Genomic DNA, 14057 nt, shown 5'->3' with positions numbered 1-14057 from the left:
CTTTTCCTTTCCCCTCACCCCTATCCCTCTCAGACACCCGGCCAACCTCCTCCCTCAAAGGAGAGAGAAAACCTAGCGAGTCTATGACTCTCAAACTGGGTAGCAGCCAGGAATCCACTCGACCCAGTGGGCAGCAGCATCCAATTGCAGTCCAGAGCAGGCCAGGAGAGAAAGCCACCAGACAGCAACAACGAGCAGGCAGTGTCTCTCAATCGGTAATTTTTACTAAACCTGCATTGCACATCCCTAGTCCAAACTACATCAATGAAGAGGAATGGTGAGTGTGTGCGTGAGTGATCCTGAAGACTTTCAAGGCATGTGTGCATAACAATGCACCAAGGTTTGACATTTTGTCTGAAAGAGTTCTGCTATATTCTTGTTCATTTCCAAGAAAATTAAGATTTTTTTTTCTAATTTGCACACATCTTAGAATAGAATGAATACAAGGTCTATTATTTTTACTAGATAAACTCTCACTGAACCCATGAACTTAAAGCAACATTTCTCTGGAGCTTGCACAGCAATGTGCTGTTTTCAGCTTAAGTGACTGAGTTGTAAACATTTCTTTCTACACATGACTTGAGGGTATGCATACTCTAAACAATTAAATACATAGCACCTACAAATGTTCTGCTAACCAGATTGCTAATTAGCATGCTGCTTTTATATGATGCTTCATAAAGCTCTACTTAATGCAACTGGATGGCACAATCATTAAAAGATACCTCAGTCACTGCTGTATGAAGGAGATTATGTGGCTTGCCCTGTCCCCACACTGATTTTTTCCACCCCTGCTTTTCCCCATATGACATGGAACAATATGTAAGATGGAAAGTGATTAAAATCTCCTCAAAAGCAAATGCCTGACCCTTTATTATCCACAAATCAAGCCCAAATGCTTGACCCTTTATTATCCATATTTACAGAGTATATGTCAGCTCTAATTATCACAGCAAAGGATGCTTTAAAGAAAACAAAATATATATTATTCTACGTGTTTATTTGCAGTGTTAATGGTATCTATTATCCTCTTTGCCCCCCAACGGTGCAAGTTTACACACAGAGAATATGACCCCCCCCCCCAATCCCTCTTCTAGACTATTTGACATGAAAAGAGTATTAGTGTGCTTTTAAATCTCAATTCAGGCTTAGAAAGTCAGTCAAGGGAAATTCTGAATAGGCCTACACAGAACATGTAACTAGCACAGCTCACATATTCCCATGGGTAATATTATAATGGAATGAAGACTATCAAAATGTGGGTGAGTTTAAGAAATAATGTTTAATAAATAAAAATATAATCAGATAGTATGTTGCTACTTAATGGGGATTAAAAAAAACATTACATTGTTATCTTATCCTTTCTCTATTGAGCTCAGACCAGCTTCCATTCTCCTTGCATCCATTTTATCCTCACCATTACTGTGCAATAGGTTGGGCTAAGAAAAAGTGACCGGTCCAAGGTCACACAGTGAGCTTTATGGCTGTAGACGGGGATGTGAACCTGGGCATCCTTGATCCTAGTCCATTACCTTAACTACAATACCACTCTTTGCACTGGAGCTTTAAAAAGCCACCACATGCCAACATCTAATCACATCAAAAACTGGTATATAACAATTTTGACAAGTATGTCGTCCCTTCGAACACATTCACAGGTATGTCCTTGCAGTCTACCTCTCCTTGGATGATAATATGCCAGTAGGTTTGATATGTCCCCAAAGATTTGTCAGGCTGCAACTTATAGAAATAAACTAGAATTTCGCAGTCAAAGTACACGGTTTACAGAATGCTATTAACCAACTCAGGCATAGAAATATAGTGCAGCTGTGTTCAATACTGCGTAGGTTAAAGAGACAAATGGATGTGATACAGCATGTTAAAAATCTGTGTCGGAATTCAAAGGTCATGTTGCCAAGCATAATCTCTACGGAAATGAAGCCGAGATGTCTGAACCCATGTATGAAAGGAGACCTAATTTCAAGAAGGTGAATTTGCTAAATAGCAAATCTGCAAACAGGGATTGTACATTGCTCACTGACTGTCCCATTCTGTTGATGTCATTGACTTACACTGTGTAAACTGCCTTGAGTCTCAGTGGGAAAGGCAGACTATAACAAACAAATAAATCAGCTTGGATTTTCAAATCAAATCAGAGCAGTTTCACAACATTAAATTATATCCCTAATTATCGGTTTTTGTTATACATTATTTATGATATTTCCATTTATTTCAATGGAAATAAAACATTTCTGACTATGACTTTCGTCTATTCAAATTCTTAGGCGCCGTACCTTTTACTCAAGAGATGGTGAAAAGTACACATTGAAGACAGAAGAAAGTGACCCTTTTTTAAACAGACAATTCTATAGGTTGTGCAAAGAGGGCACACAGGAACATCTGGCAGCCCAAGAAACCAGGTAATGTGGCACCATGGGAACAAATAATATGTAAATAATAAATTCAAAGTCATTGGGAAGCCACCACATTTAGTAAAATTGTGTGCCCACCTCTCTGTGCCATGCCTACAAGTATTGGGTGAGTATGTGAAGGGAGAGCCAGGATCCAAGCCCTCTTCTTGTTCTATGACATGAGTGTCTCAATTTCCCTCAAAGGGATGTGCCATCATTCACTAAAATGTAGTAAATGATACTGTATTAAAAAAACATGAGCATCAGCAGCGCAAACAAATACCTCCTGCTATCAGCCCCAGCAATAGAGCATTCGTTCACCAAAAAAGAAGGGATAGGATTTGTCTTTATCCCCCACCCCAATCCCCAGTTATGTCTGTCTGTCTATGTGCACAAGCAACACATTTATCCCAAAGTATAGTATGTGCATTACCAGAGAATGTAATAGGGAAACCATGAACCACTGCTCATATAGAAGCCAGACAGCTAGGTACAAGAATAATTACTAGATCTCAAGATCAGGGGAGTGCAATTCGGGTTTCTGATTGGGGATAAATACCCAAATCTGACCCTATTTGTAAAGATTCAGGATTTCCAAATCGAGCCCAGCATGCTGGCCCTGATTTGGAAATGCTGAATCAAACTTTCCCAAAGCTATTCAGGTAGTTTTGGATCACTTTCAAACCCCACAGCTGGCTCCAGCTGACCGGCAGAGGAGGATCCCCCCAGGGGCGAGCTGAAGCATGGGAAGGGGGGGGATGAGGGACTGCATAACACCCAGGAGAGCTGCTGCCAAAGGAGATTAGTTGGCTATCGAGACAACGCTCAAGAAGCTCTGGGGCTGGATCCCCGAGGCTCTCCTGCAAAGGCGCTTGGCATGTAGAGGCAGCCCACCATCCGAAGCCAGCCCAACTGCCCAGCTGTCTGAAACAGCCCTGCTAAAATGAGGGCTGCACCTGCATTGGCTCATGCCAAGTTGACAACCACAGGGCGTGAAGAGAGGTGCTGGGTTCCCCCTCACCAGGGTGCCCAGAGAGAAGGCTGACCTGACTTGCAGGGTATTTACAAGGTGTCGCTCTCTCGGCCCTGCTGTTGCTCCTGCTGCAGCAGCCAGTCCCCAGCTGCGAGGAGGAGGAGGAGGAGAAGCAGAGGAGGCAGACAGGGAGCAGTTAGCCTGCCCAAGAACGCAGCCATGGGCTCCGCGGGATGGATGGCGGCTCTCTCTCTCTCCCTCACCTTCTCTTCAGAGCCTCTCTGAGGAGATGTGCCAGGGGGGATGTGTGTGTGAAAGCAAAACAGTGTCAATTTGTGGCCATCCACTGTGACCACTGCGACGACATTGAGTTTCTAATGAAATGGAACCTAATGGAGACGTCAGTTAAGCGTTGGGAGTATGTATGGATGCGCATGCACAAGCATATGGGGGGGTTACAAACCCAGCCATCATCCCCCCCTTGTCCCACTCTCATTGGGTAAAATAAGTGGTTGGGTGGGGTATTGGTGTGCTCTGAATCTTCACAGAGAATACTGAAACAGGGCAATAAGTGGTTTCCAAAGCAGCTTCCCACTTTGGAAATTGCTTATTTCCGATTCTTTTTCCTGCTTCGGAAATTCTGAAACCAGAAAACTGAATCTTTTGTCCCTGCACACCCCTACTTAAGATTGCTGAATTTAATTTTTAATTTTTAATAACATTTTTTTCAATTTAATTACTTATAAGACTAACAAATGGGATTTTTTTTAGATCAGATGCTGATTAGATACTATCCAAACACGTTTTTTAAAAAAGATTTCCCTCTCATCTGTGGCATGTCAGATGTACATGTGTGTGCACTGATTAGTTTGTCTTGCTAAACTGGAAGGTAAAGGAGATGAAAATGAACCCTTCAGAAAAATACTTACTGCATTGAAGTTGGGGAAGAGATTTACAGCTGCTGCAGTATCCAGAGGAAATGGAAGAAAAGGTTTGATATCCAGTGATGGCTGCAAAGGTGGGGCTGGAGGACGTACCAGGGCTGGAAGAGCAGGGCTCTGGCATGTACCTCCTATATAAAGAAAAAGAAGCAACAATTGATATCATACAGGACAAATTTTGAATCTGCATTAGCTTTTTTAAATTGCATTGGTCAGATAGCAGGCAATTAAAATAAAGTAGGATGATCCACAACCACTACTTTATACCTCAGCCATAATTAAACTCATAATAGCTTGGCAGAAAACATTCCCCCCCCCCCACACACACCCCAAGCAGAATCTTCAGCTGCTGTGATTTTAGTGGCACTTAAACCTAGAGTCATGCCTCCATATGGAGATATTAGAAGTTTCAAGAAGAGCCAAGAACTTCTCTTTGATGCCTTCCTGCTCTTGCTATATGATGCTTGGACCAGGCCAAGAAATACAGCCTGTGCTCAAGTCTAATCAGTGCAGCAATGAAAATGGCTGTGAGGTCCTTGAGAACCTCAGCTGGGTGGACTGATAATGGAAAGCAAGGAAGCAGTTCTCCAGTTCTTCCTTAGATGTTTTCTTGCTTGTCCCTTTTAAAGAACGGCACAGAGCTTCATTGCTTTTCTCCTTCTATACCCAATTGCGGAATAGATACAGTTACAGACAAACATGTCGTCTGTACATGATTTATGGTATTCTAACAAGCTTCCCATTAGAACAGTGTGAGGAGGAAACAGTCTAGAGGGCAGAAGCAGTGGGCGTGCTTCTCCACATTGTCCAGGAACATATTTTTTCTATTAAAAAAATGGTCTCCAGTGTTCAGTTAATTTTCATGCTACATGTGACATGAAGTCTCACATTACTTCCCTCAACATACATTCGTAAATCATTACCACAGAACATAGCTCAAAGAGATCTAAGATATACCTCTTTGCAACCTTGTGATAATCTTGGGAGGATTCAGATATGCATACCTACATTATAACAAATGGACTGATTTTACCACAGATTTCAGATTGTTTACTGACATATATCATATGTGAAAAACTAGGGGAAAGTCACATAAAAATGGCACAGAGTTGTGTTGGATAGAAGACACCCCCCCCACACACACACACCTTATTTAATTATTTTAACCAGGCCAGTTCAAATATCAGTGGCAAGTCCTGTATTACTTTACAGCAAGCAAGGAGCTAGGACTGTGGCTCAGTGGTAGAGCATCTGCTTGGACTGCAGAAGGTCCCAGGTTCAATCCTTGGCAGCTCTTGTTAAAAATAAAAGAATCAGTTCAAATTTGAAGTGAAGTATCTCTGCCCCAAACCCCGGAGAGCTACTGTCAGTCTGATTAGACAATACAGACTTTGATGAACCCATAGTCTCATTCAGGATGCGTTCAAGCTTTTCTCAGATATTCCGTGAGATATAAGTTGTTCAATTTACTATGTGTAGGGTTTTTTTAAAGCCTTAACATTTATTTTGAGACACTTTTAATGATTTTCTGTTCACTTTTAACAAATGAACTCCCCAGTTTATTCAAGGTAATCATAGGGCTTTACAATTAACTTCTAAGGAGAATCTTACCTGGCAGCCTGAAGAACCTCCTTTAAAGCATTGCTTTTAAAAGGAATACAATATGATCTATGGCCAGCCTCTGAAATTCTGCCCAGCTGTGCTCTGCAGAAGAATTGACAACCCCTGGGGGCTATTGTAGAAGGTTCAGGTGATCAAGAATTGTCTTGAAGTGCCACAAGCACTTCTCCTATAAATGCTGCTCCCAAGCAGTTCTCTGGGAACATTATGTAAATGAAGCTATTTCTTTGCATACTGATAAGCAGGCACCTGCTTACCACAGACCATAATTTCACCTGTTGTTTGCTTCTTCCTATAGACCACCATGTATTCCACTGGGAGTATTTATATCCTATCTCTGCTTACAATGACTCCTGTATTTTTGGTACGCATTCAGAAACATCAATTCACTGTTAATTAAGATTATTTGAATCCTAGGAAATTCTTAAAACGTGCCTGTATTCTTTTAATCTGACAGGCAGGCAACAGACTGTAAAACAACTGCTGGAAAGAATCCAAGAAATATTCCAGAAACAAAATGCACTGGGAATTTTTATTTAACCCACAGCAAATTTACTATTCAAATGATGAGTGGGGGTTAGAAATGGGATTACCTCTTATATATATATATATATATATATATATATATATATATATATATATATATATATATATATATATATTGCATGCATTACGATTCTTATATAAATAAGTTGGAGCGATTCACTCAGTATGTCCAAATGCAGCCAGAAAAGCTCTTAAGCAGAACTGCATTTCAATACATCTAATTGAAGACTCATAACACATGATTGAGTTAACTAGCTATATCAAATTATCAACTCTTCCATTTTTTCTAGGAAATCAGCCGAAGACTCAATTATATGACAGCAAATTCTTTTCTGTTTTTTCAATTTCTCTCTAAAGGGGAACTTCTGGTATTATAAATCAAGGACCTCAATTTATGGCTCATATTTATTTCACACTTTACATGGATTTTCTTGGAATCTCTTCTGATTTACAACAATTGTGAAAGTGGAAATTGAATTTGACCTTTAGAAGAGAACTATTAGGGGAGGAGAGATGATAAAAGAATAATACAAGAAGTAAGTTCTCATCTTAGGCTACCAGACAGTCATTTATCAGCTGCTTAAATATTGGTTAAATTGACCTGGGGGAGTCAGGAACATTTAAGGCACTGCTGTGAGGAAACAAGACTGTTCCTTTGATGCAGTACTTCAGCGCAATAATTGCCCTGAACAGATTCAATAAGTATGCTCTGAGTGACTGTGGTAGACTGTGATAGAATCTAGAGGCACAACCTGTGGTTTATATTCCTAGATCTAAAAATATAAAAGGGATGGTGCAAGGACAGACTGTAATGTGACTTTTTTAAGGGCTCTATCACAATCCCCATCTGACTATCCAGAGAAGAACTTGAAAAGTTCCAGACAGAAAGGACACTGACAAATATAGTAGGTAAGCGGGTGTAAATGTCTCCAATTCCCCAAAATTCATTTAACCACTTCCACTAGTAGTTTTATCTTCATGTACCCAGCAGCCTACATCCTTCTCACATCAAGGGCATGCATCCTGGCTCTTCACAGAAGCATTTACTGGATTCAGTTAATATCCTCAGATTTCTTCATCAATTCGCCTACAGCATTATACTCAACATCAGTTACATGGGGTAGACAACTTTGAACCAAAATGTCACAGACACATCAGAGTGATTGCTTGACTGCTCAGACCTTGAAGCTTCAAGAAACCAAAGAAGGTGTGGGAGACAAGGGAACACATTTTTGTCTTAGCTGATTAAAATAAACATCGCTAGTGTAACAGTTACATGGTTTGTGTTTCTGCAAGCCTTGCCTAAAATTATCTTCTATGCAGCCATATTGGTTATGCCCTTGCCTCTGGCTAAATGGTCCTGAAAATTCTGGTTGTGATTACCAAAGTCTTCTGCATCCACCATTGTCAGTGGTAGTGCAAATTTCTTTTCAACCTTCACTCTCTAGAATGAAAATCTGTCCATGGACCTTTACCCAAGTCACACATGTTAAGCTACCTGCAAACATCACAGTCGAGAATTCTCCAATTTTAACTGTGAAAATTATAGTTTAGAAAATTTAAAGAGCCAATCAATTATAGATCAGCTAAAATTTAAAGAACCACCAACTGGAGAATGAGATGAGAACCTGTCCACTGTGGTGGTCTCTTTTTCCATTAATAACCTAACACACAGTGGTCTCCAAAGTGATGCCCTCTCATGTGTTTCTTAGTGTCCACCTACTTTTCCCCAAAGCAATGAATCCTGCTTTCCTCCATTTCATTGGAGGGAGGTGCTTCAAGAGCCCTGAAGTCATTGCCTTTCTACGTACAGGGATTACCTGTTTGGAAATAGTCGCTTTTGTGGGTCAGCTTGGACCCCTGACAGCAGTCATTTTGTTGTGGCATCTGTTACAGCTTCTAGAAATTCCGAAAGTGTCCACATGTTCAACAGCACTGGTGACTCCTGACCTAACAGATTGGCTTGAACTGAGACTACAACTTAAAGAGATGATGGTTGAAAGACAACAGGCAGCAACATCTTAGGTTTATCCTGGAGGAGTGCATGGAACCTGTGTACTGATACCTTACTAAGTTGCACAAAGTCTAGCACCTGCAGCTAGGCTCTTTCTCAAAGAAGAAAACATCTATGGATATATTTTCAAATGGGCAAGCTCTTGCACTGGCATGAGAATACTAATTCAACATTGTTTAAAAAGTTTTAAAAGGCACACGTGAGCTATGTTGTACTTTTCACCAACATTTATATCACAGGCATTATCTAATAGGTCCTATGACAATGGGATTTAGGAGTTGATATCTTGGCAGCTCCTAGACTCTGTTTAAAAAATGTGGATTTACAATTCATGTCCCACAGAAATGCCAATTGTTTTCAATTTTTCCAGAATGGTGTTCATACATTTTATATTCTTTTATTTTCACATTCTTTGGAAATCTAAGTACTGTTAAGAAAAAGAGCTGGAAACTTACTCCTTTCTTTGCCAGCCCCTCACTATTAATTATATAAATGTTTTTAAAATTTGCAAACCAAATTTATTTGGTCTTGTTGCATACTATAATTTATTTTCAGCAATGACAAAATCCATGGCAAGTTGCAAGTTTCAGATGTTTTTAGTTTAATAAAAAGAACTTTGAAAAATGCACATTCAATAAAAGTTTTTTTTATTCCATATTTTTTTTTAATTCCAAATGTCTCGATCCATTTAAAACACTGGGAAAAACTATTACCTCCAAGTAAGTGTGAAATATAGTTAGTTATGGCTAGATTTCAGATCTCATTCACTTCTGGACTTTTTCCACATGGTCAATCAACAGTGCCCCACTAATTTTTTTCCTTACTACTATTATGTCACACAGAAAGTGGCAATTAGATTTTAATCCCACATTTCAAAAATACTGTGGCGGGTGAACCATGGCTTTGCATTGACATTTAGAGATGGGTGTTATAAAACTTCTTGTTGTTTTCCACGTTCCTCCCTTTTAAGGCTATGGATGTTCTCATTAGCTCCATCAGGATGTTCATCTTGTGAGAGTATTTTATTGTACCAAACAAAGAGCTCAGGGGAACAGCATGAACCCTGCAGCTATTCTTGGATGAACCACATGAGGTGGGGGGATTAGTAAGGATCAGGGTCAGCTTTAGGGACATTAAGTGGGCTATGGTTACTTATGCTGAAAGTTCATAACTATGTCAAAAGCTAAGGGTTTGCATCTATCGATATTAATATTCCACTGTGCACACATGCAAAGGCAGGCCCCTTCTTGGAGAATTGAACCACGCTTTTCAAAGAAGTGGAAAAAGAGGAATTTGTGTTTTCCTCTTCTTAGATCTAATTTAATACAGGAAACAGGAATCCTCCACTGAAGTCTATGAGCTGCTAAAGCCATCTGGACTCATGGCTGTCTCCTCTAGGAAGCTTCTCAGATGTTGTACAAGTTAACAGTAGCAGAAGGAAAGAAGCACAAGTTCTTTATGTTCTCGTCTTTGTTATGTGCTCCCTACTTTTCTGAATGATGAGAAATTCCAGGGGTAGCACTACTGGATGTATGGTGTTTTTTTTTTTACTGGAGTACTGTAAAGTTTCTGCTTGGATCTGGCATTAGATACCTTGCACAACTAAGCAAAGGGCATTTTTTTCTGAGTAATGTGGAACAGAAAATGTAAATGCAGTACAAAATTGCTCTGGCTGATCAATGATGGCAAAATTTCCAAAAGGATTACAGTCGTTCTTAAAAATCTTACACTTTGAAGATCAAAAGCACTTGAGTCTACAAAATATGGACTGGAAAGCAAATTTCAGAGAGGCATTCTGATACAATATCTGCTTCTGGAGACTAATCCAGCAGTCGACAGAAAAGATTTTAGAAATGTGCTCATTTACAGTGATAGAATCTGTAGAGTCAGAAGAATTAAATCTTTCTTCTTATCTAGGTCACACAAAGCAGAAAATGCAATGTGGTTTCCCAAGTTGTTAGCAGACTGTTGAGATATTAAAAAATGATTCTGCCTGGTAGAAATCTAGAATTGCATTCACAAGATTAGATCACCAATGAACAACCAAGGAGCAATTATAGTCAATCATTCAGAACTTATTGGACATTTATTGTTTTGATGGCCTTGTTTTGTTTTGTTTTTTATAAAAAGAGGGAGGAAATCACAATATCACATAAGAAAGTCAGAAGAACTATGTTGGGTAACATTCTGATTATGGTACTAACAATTCAAAAAAATAAAGGGATATGATTCTCAATAGCAAATATAATACAGGCACACAGTTATTTACAGTTAAGCAATAATATACTGCAAATAAAAGTCATATACCTTGAAATAAAAGTTATCTAGGTAACAATCAAACAACTGGAAACTATAATACCTATTTTCCTGATGTTTAATTAATTTGAGATTAAATCCCTTAATAAAATGCTGCAACCTAATATTTAATCTTTAAAAATCTCATGAGTTGTTTATGATCTTAAAGTTGTCAAGTTTGTGCAAATATTGTGTGATCCTTTTTTTGTTCATTTATATGTAGTCATATAATCATGTAGTCAGAAAGTTGTGTGAAAAAATAGTCTTCATTTCCCAGATTTACCTTAAGAAAAAGAAAAAAATCATTAGGGATTAGAGGGGACCTTCAATGATATATACAACACAGAGATCAATTTGATTTAATTGGATTTACGTCTGATACTGTTTTTAAGAAGTGCATATTAAGATTGAAATCCCATGCCTTCTTTCAATTTGTAATTGAATTTATGGTCGTGTTGCATGACATATGTGAACTATATATATATAGTTCTTTTCCTGTGGTGTTGAGATGAATCCAGGAAATAAACATCAACATTTTCACGTTTTTCCAGCACAAGCTGCTGTTTTGAATGCTAGGAAAATGTCTTTCTTCCTGTAGTAAAATAAATATGTGGTATTCTGATTGTGGCGTGGAATGTAATTGCAACATTCTCTTATGTTTTGCTATTAAGTCATAAGTCTTGAACCATAACAGGTGTGTAAACAAGTTTATTCAGTTTATTTCACAAGCAAATATGTGTGTTCTCCTAGTTACCTTCTGGTTCTTTAGTGAAAGCACATGTTGGTTGAGAATTGAGGTCCTCCAGACTTACCTGGGGCCAGGTTGCCACCATGGGGGAAAGGAGAGGAGTGGAGCATGGCAGCTGCCATGTTAGAGGGCCTGCCCGGCTTTCCCCAGGCATGCCTGCAGCCAGTAACAATCAAATTCCCAGCCACCCTATCAGGAGTGGCTGGGGACGTGCAGCTTAGGGGGCTCCGGACCTTGAGAGAACAGTTTTTTCTCAGGTCCAGCAGCAGGGTACATAAGTAGCCGCTGGCCCTGCTGCTCTTCACTTTGGCTCTCGGCAGTGAAGCCTCACCCACCACTCCCTTTTGCTGGGTTGTATCTTGCTTCTGTTTTTGTATTGTCACAACTTTGTTGGCAGTTTGGCAGTGGATCAGATCCCTTTTGGGGGGAGGCAGGGCCTGTGTGCCTAGACTTCTCATTAAGGGGATTCTCATATGGAAACTTGGGAGTGAGTTATGGAGGTGCATGCCCAGCTCAGGGGCTGCCAGTGCATACTCATTCCCAGGTGGCAGAGGAATCACGCAGGGGATGTACACCCATGTGATCTCCCCCCCTTAATGTCACTCTTTGGTTTCCCCCCCCCCACAGCTGTGGTCTGGGGCGGGGGTGAGGGTCATTGGCTGGCAGGCAGGTCAGCCGATGTATTGTTGGGGATCTGCTCCACATGCTTCGCCAATGCTCCTTCCTGCTGTGTTCAATAAAGTTGTGGCCAATTTTCACTCAAGCTGCAGTGTGGATCTGTTTGTCGCCGTGCCTCCTTCTCTCTACTCACCCTCAGCCCTAGGCAGCAAACGAAAAAGCACCTTTATGCATTGGTAGACTGCTTTCACACTTACTGGATAATGCACTTTCAATGTACTTTAGCAATTATTTGCATCTCGATTTTCCTGTGTGAAATCATGCTCTGAAATAAGACTTCTATGTGCAACTCAAGGTTTATTTCAATGTTCATCTGGGGAAAGATAATCTGTTTTGAGTAAATGCAATTTTCGGAGCTTGGGTACATGATGAATCAGTGATGTGAACATTCACTACAATTATAATTTTTTTTTTAAAAAAGGAGTAAAAGCATTAACTCAACCTAGTTTTTACCACCTAATCACAGTAATAAGAATCACTCTTCAGTAATTGTGCTTGGGATATCTGTTTTGAAAGTTATATTGTAAGCTATTCTGAGCTTGTGGAAGAGTAGGCCAAAAATGTTTTAAATAAATAAATATATTTTTTGAAACGGTAACCTGATAAGCATATATTATGTATCAGTAAACAGATTTTGGTTTTAGATTTAAATAAAAAAACAGAAGACTAAGGCTGCAATTCTAAGAACACTTTCCAGGGAGTATGAGCCCCACTGAATAAAATTACACTTCATTCTAAATAGACCTGCTTACAATCGTTCCCTAAAAGAACAACCCTAAAACAGCAAAAGAATCTAATCAGATTCTTACTTAGGTCTCTGCATGGGGGTTTACTTGCAGGAAAGTTGGTAGGATTGCACTGTAAATGAAAGTATTTCTTACATTTCTACTATCCTTCATGAGTTTACAATGGAAATGATCTGTTTCTTCCAATGCCCCCTTTTGCAAGGCATTTAATTAGAAAGAATAGACGTTAAGAACACGGGAAATTTCTTATCTTCTTCAGAAGTTTGTAGGAGCTACTGTTTCTGTGAACTGGTTTGCGCTCACACTAACTGACCCTTTTCAAGAGGAAGAAGTATCTACTATTTAAGAAGATATAGCATTCTCTTTTCAAATCTTTCTGCATTTAATTAAAGCAATCTAATTTGAAGATTCATCTTAACAAATTCGTCAATGACTACATCACATCAAATCAGAGATTAATGTACTTGCTTATCAATTGTTTTAATTGAGAAACAGAGGTATTTTACATCAGAAGAATCCAAGAGGACTGCACATATAGCTGCTGTTTTTGCCACAAGACTCTGAAATTGTCTCTGAAAGAAGATCAGAAGAAGAGCAAAATGTTCCTTTGTGGTGATACAGAGTAATTCTTTCTGTTAAATCAGTAAATTGTTCTCTGGGTAGAAAAGCAACCATGTATTTTGTTTGGCTTTTTTTTAATATAATCATCTCCAGAACTACTCTACCTGATATTTTTCTTCCAACTCACTTAAATATTCTTCAGATGAAAGAATATTCGTTTGAGAACATGATGTAAAAACATTCTGTGTTAGATTCCCCATTATTTACTCAACATCTATCCTGTGGTTCAGCACCAAAGTGTTAAAGTAAACTGCAGGGAAGAAATACATGAAATAATAGCTATGTTTGCCCTGCATAGATCTTGGCCCTGTCCCTGCTATTTAGGCTATGCCAAAAGGGACTGCACAATAATTGCTTCCCACTGCTCCTTACTGAATCTTTGCTGTTTGAAGAAGTGCTATTCTCATAGGGTTTGGAGCAAACATGCTCTGGCAGGAAATACTGGCAGCTAAAATCCAGGGTTT

At 39.3% G+C, this 14057-nt stretch overlaps 1 protein-coding gene and 1 non-coding gene across 2 annotated transcripts in view; one reads left to right on the top strand and one right to left on the bottom strand.

Annotated features, from left to right (window-relative positions):
* Positions 1–14057, bottom strand: part of ZNF385D (zinc finger protein 385D) — a 261877-nt gene that overhangs the window by 207958 nt on the left and 39862 nt on the right. Inside the window, exon 2 of the mRNA XM_054991692.1 lies at positions 4314–4456. Within this exon, the coding sequence (XP_054847667.1) occupies positions 4314–4456 (143 nt within the window). The remainder of the gene's footprint in view (positions 1–4313; positions 4457–14057) is intronic.
* On the top strand, positions 5551–5622 carry TRNAS-GGA (transfer RNA serine (anticodon GGA)). The gene has a single exon. It is a non-coding gene; the product is annotated as a tRNA-Ser (tRNA).

The sequence above is a fragment of the Eublepharis macularius genome, chromosome 11 (genome assembly GCF_028583425.1).
Source record: "Eublepharis macularius isolate TG4126 chromosome 11, MPM_Emac_v1.0, whole genome shotgun sequence".
Lineage (NCBI taxonomy): Eukaryota > Metazoa > Chordata > Lepidosauria > Squamata > Eublepharidae > Eublepharis > Eublepharis macularius.
Note: the sequence above shows the minus strand (reverse complement) of the source record. Positions and strands in the feature narration are given on the sequence as shown.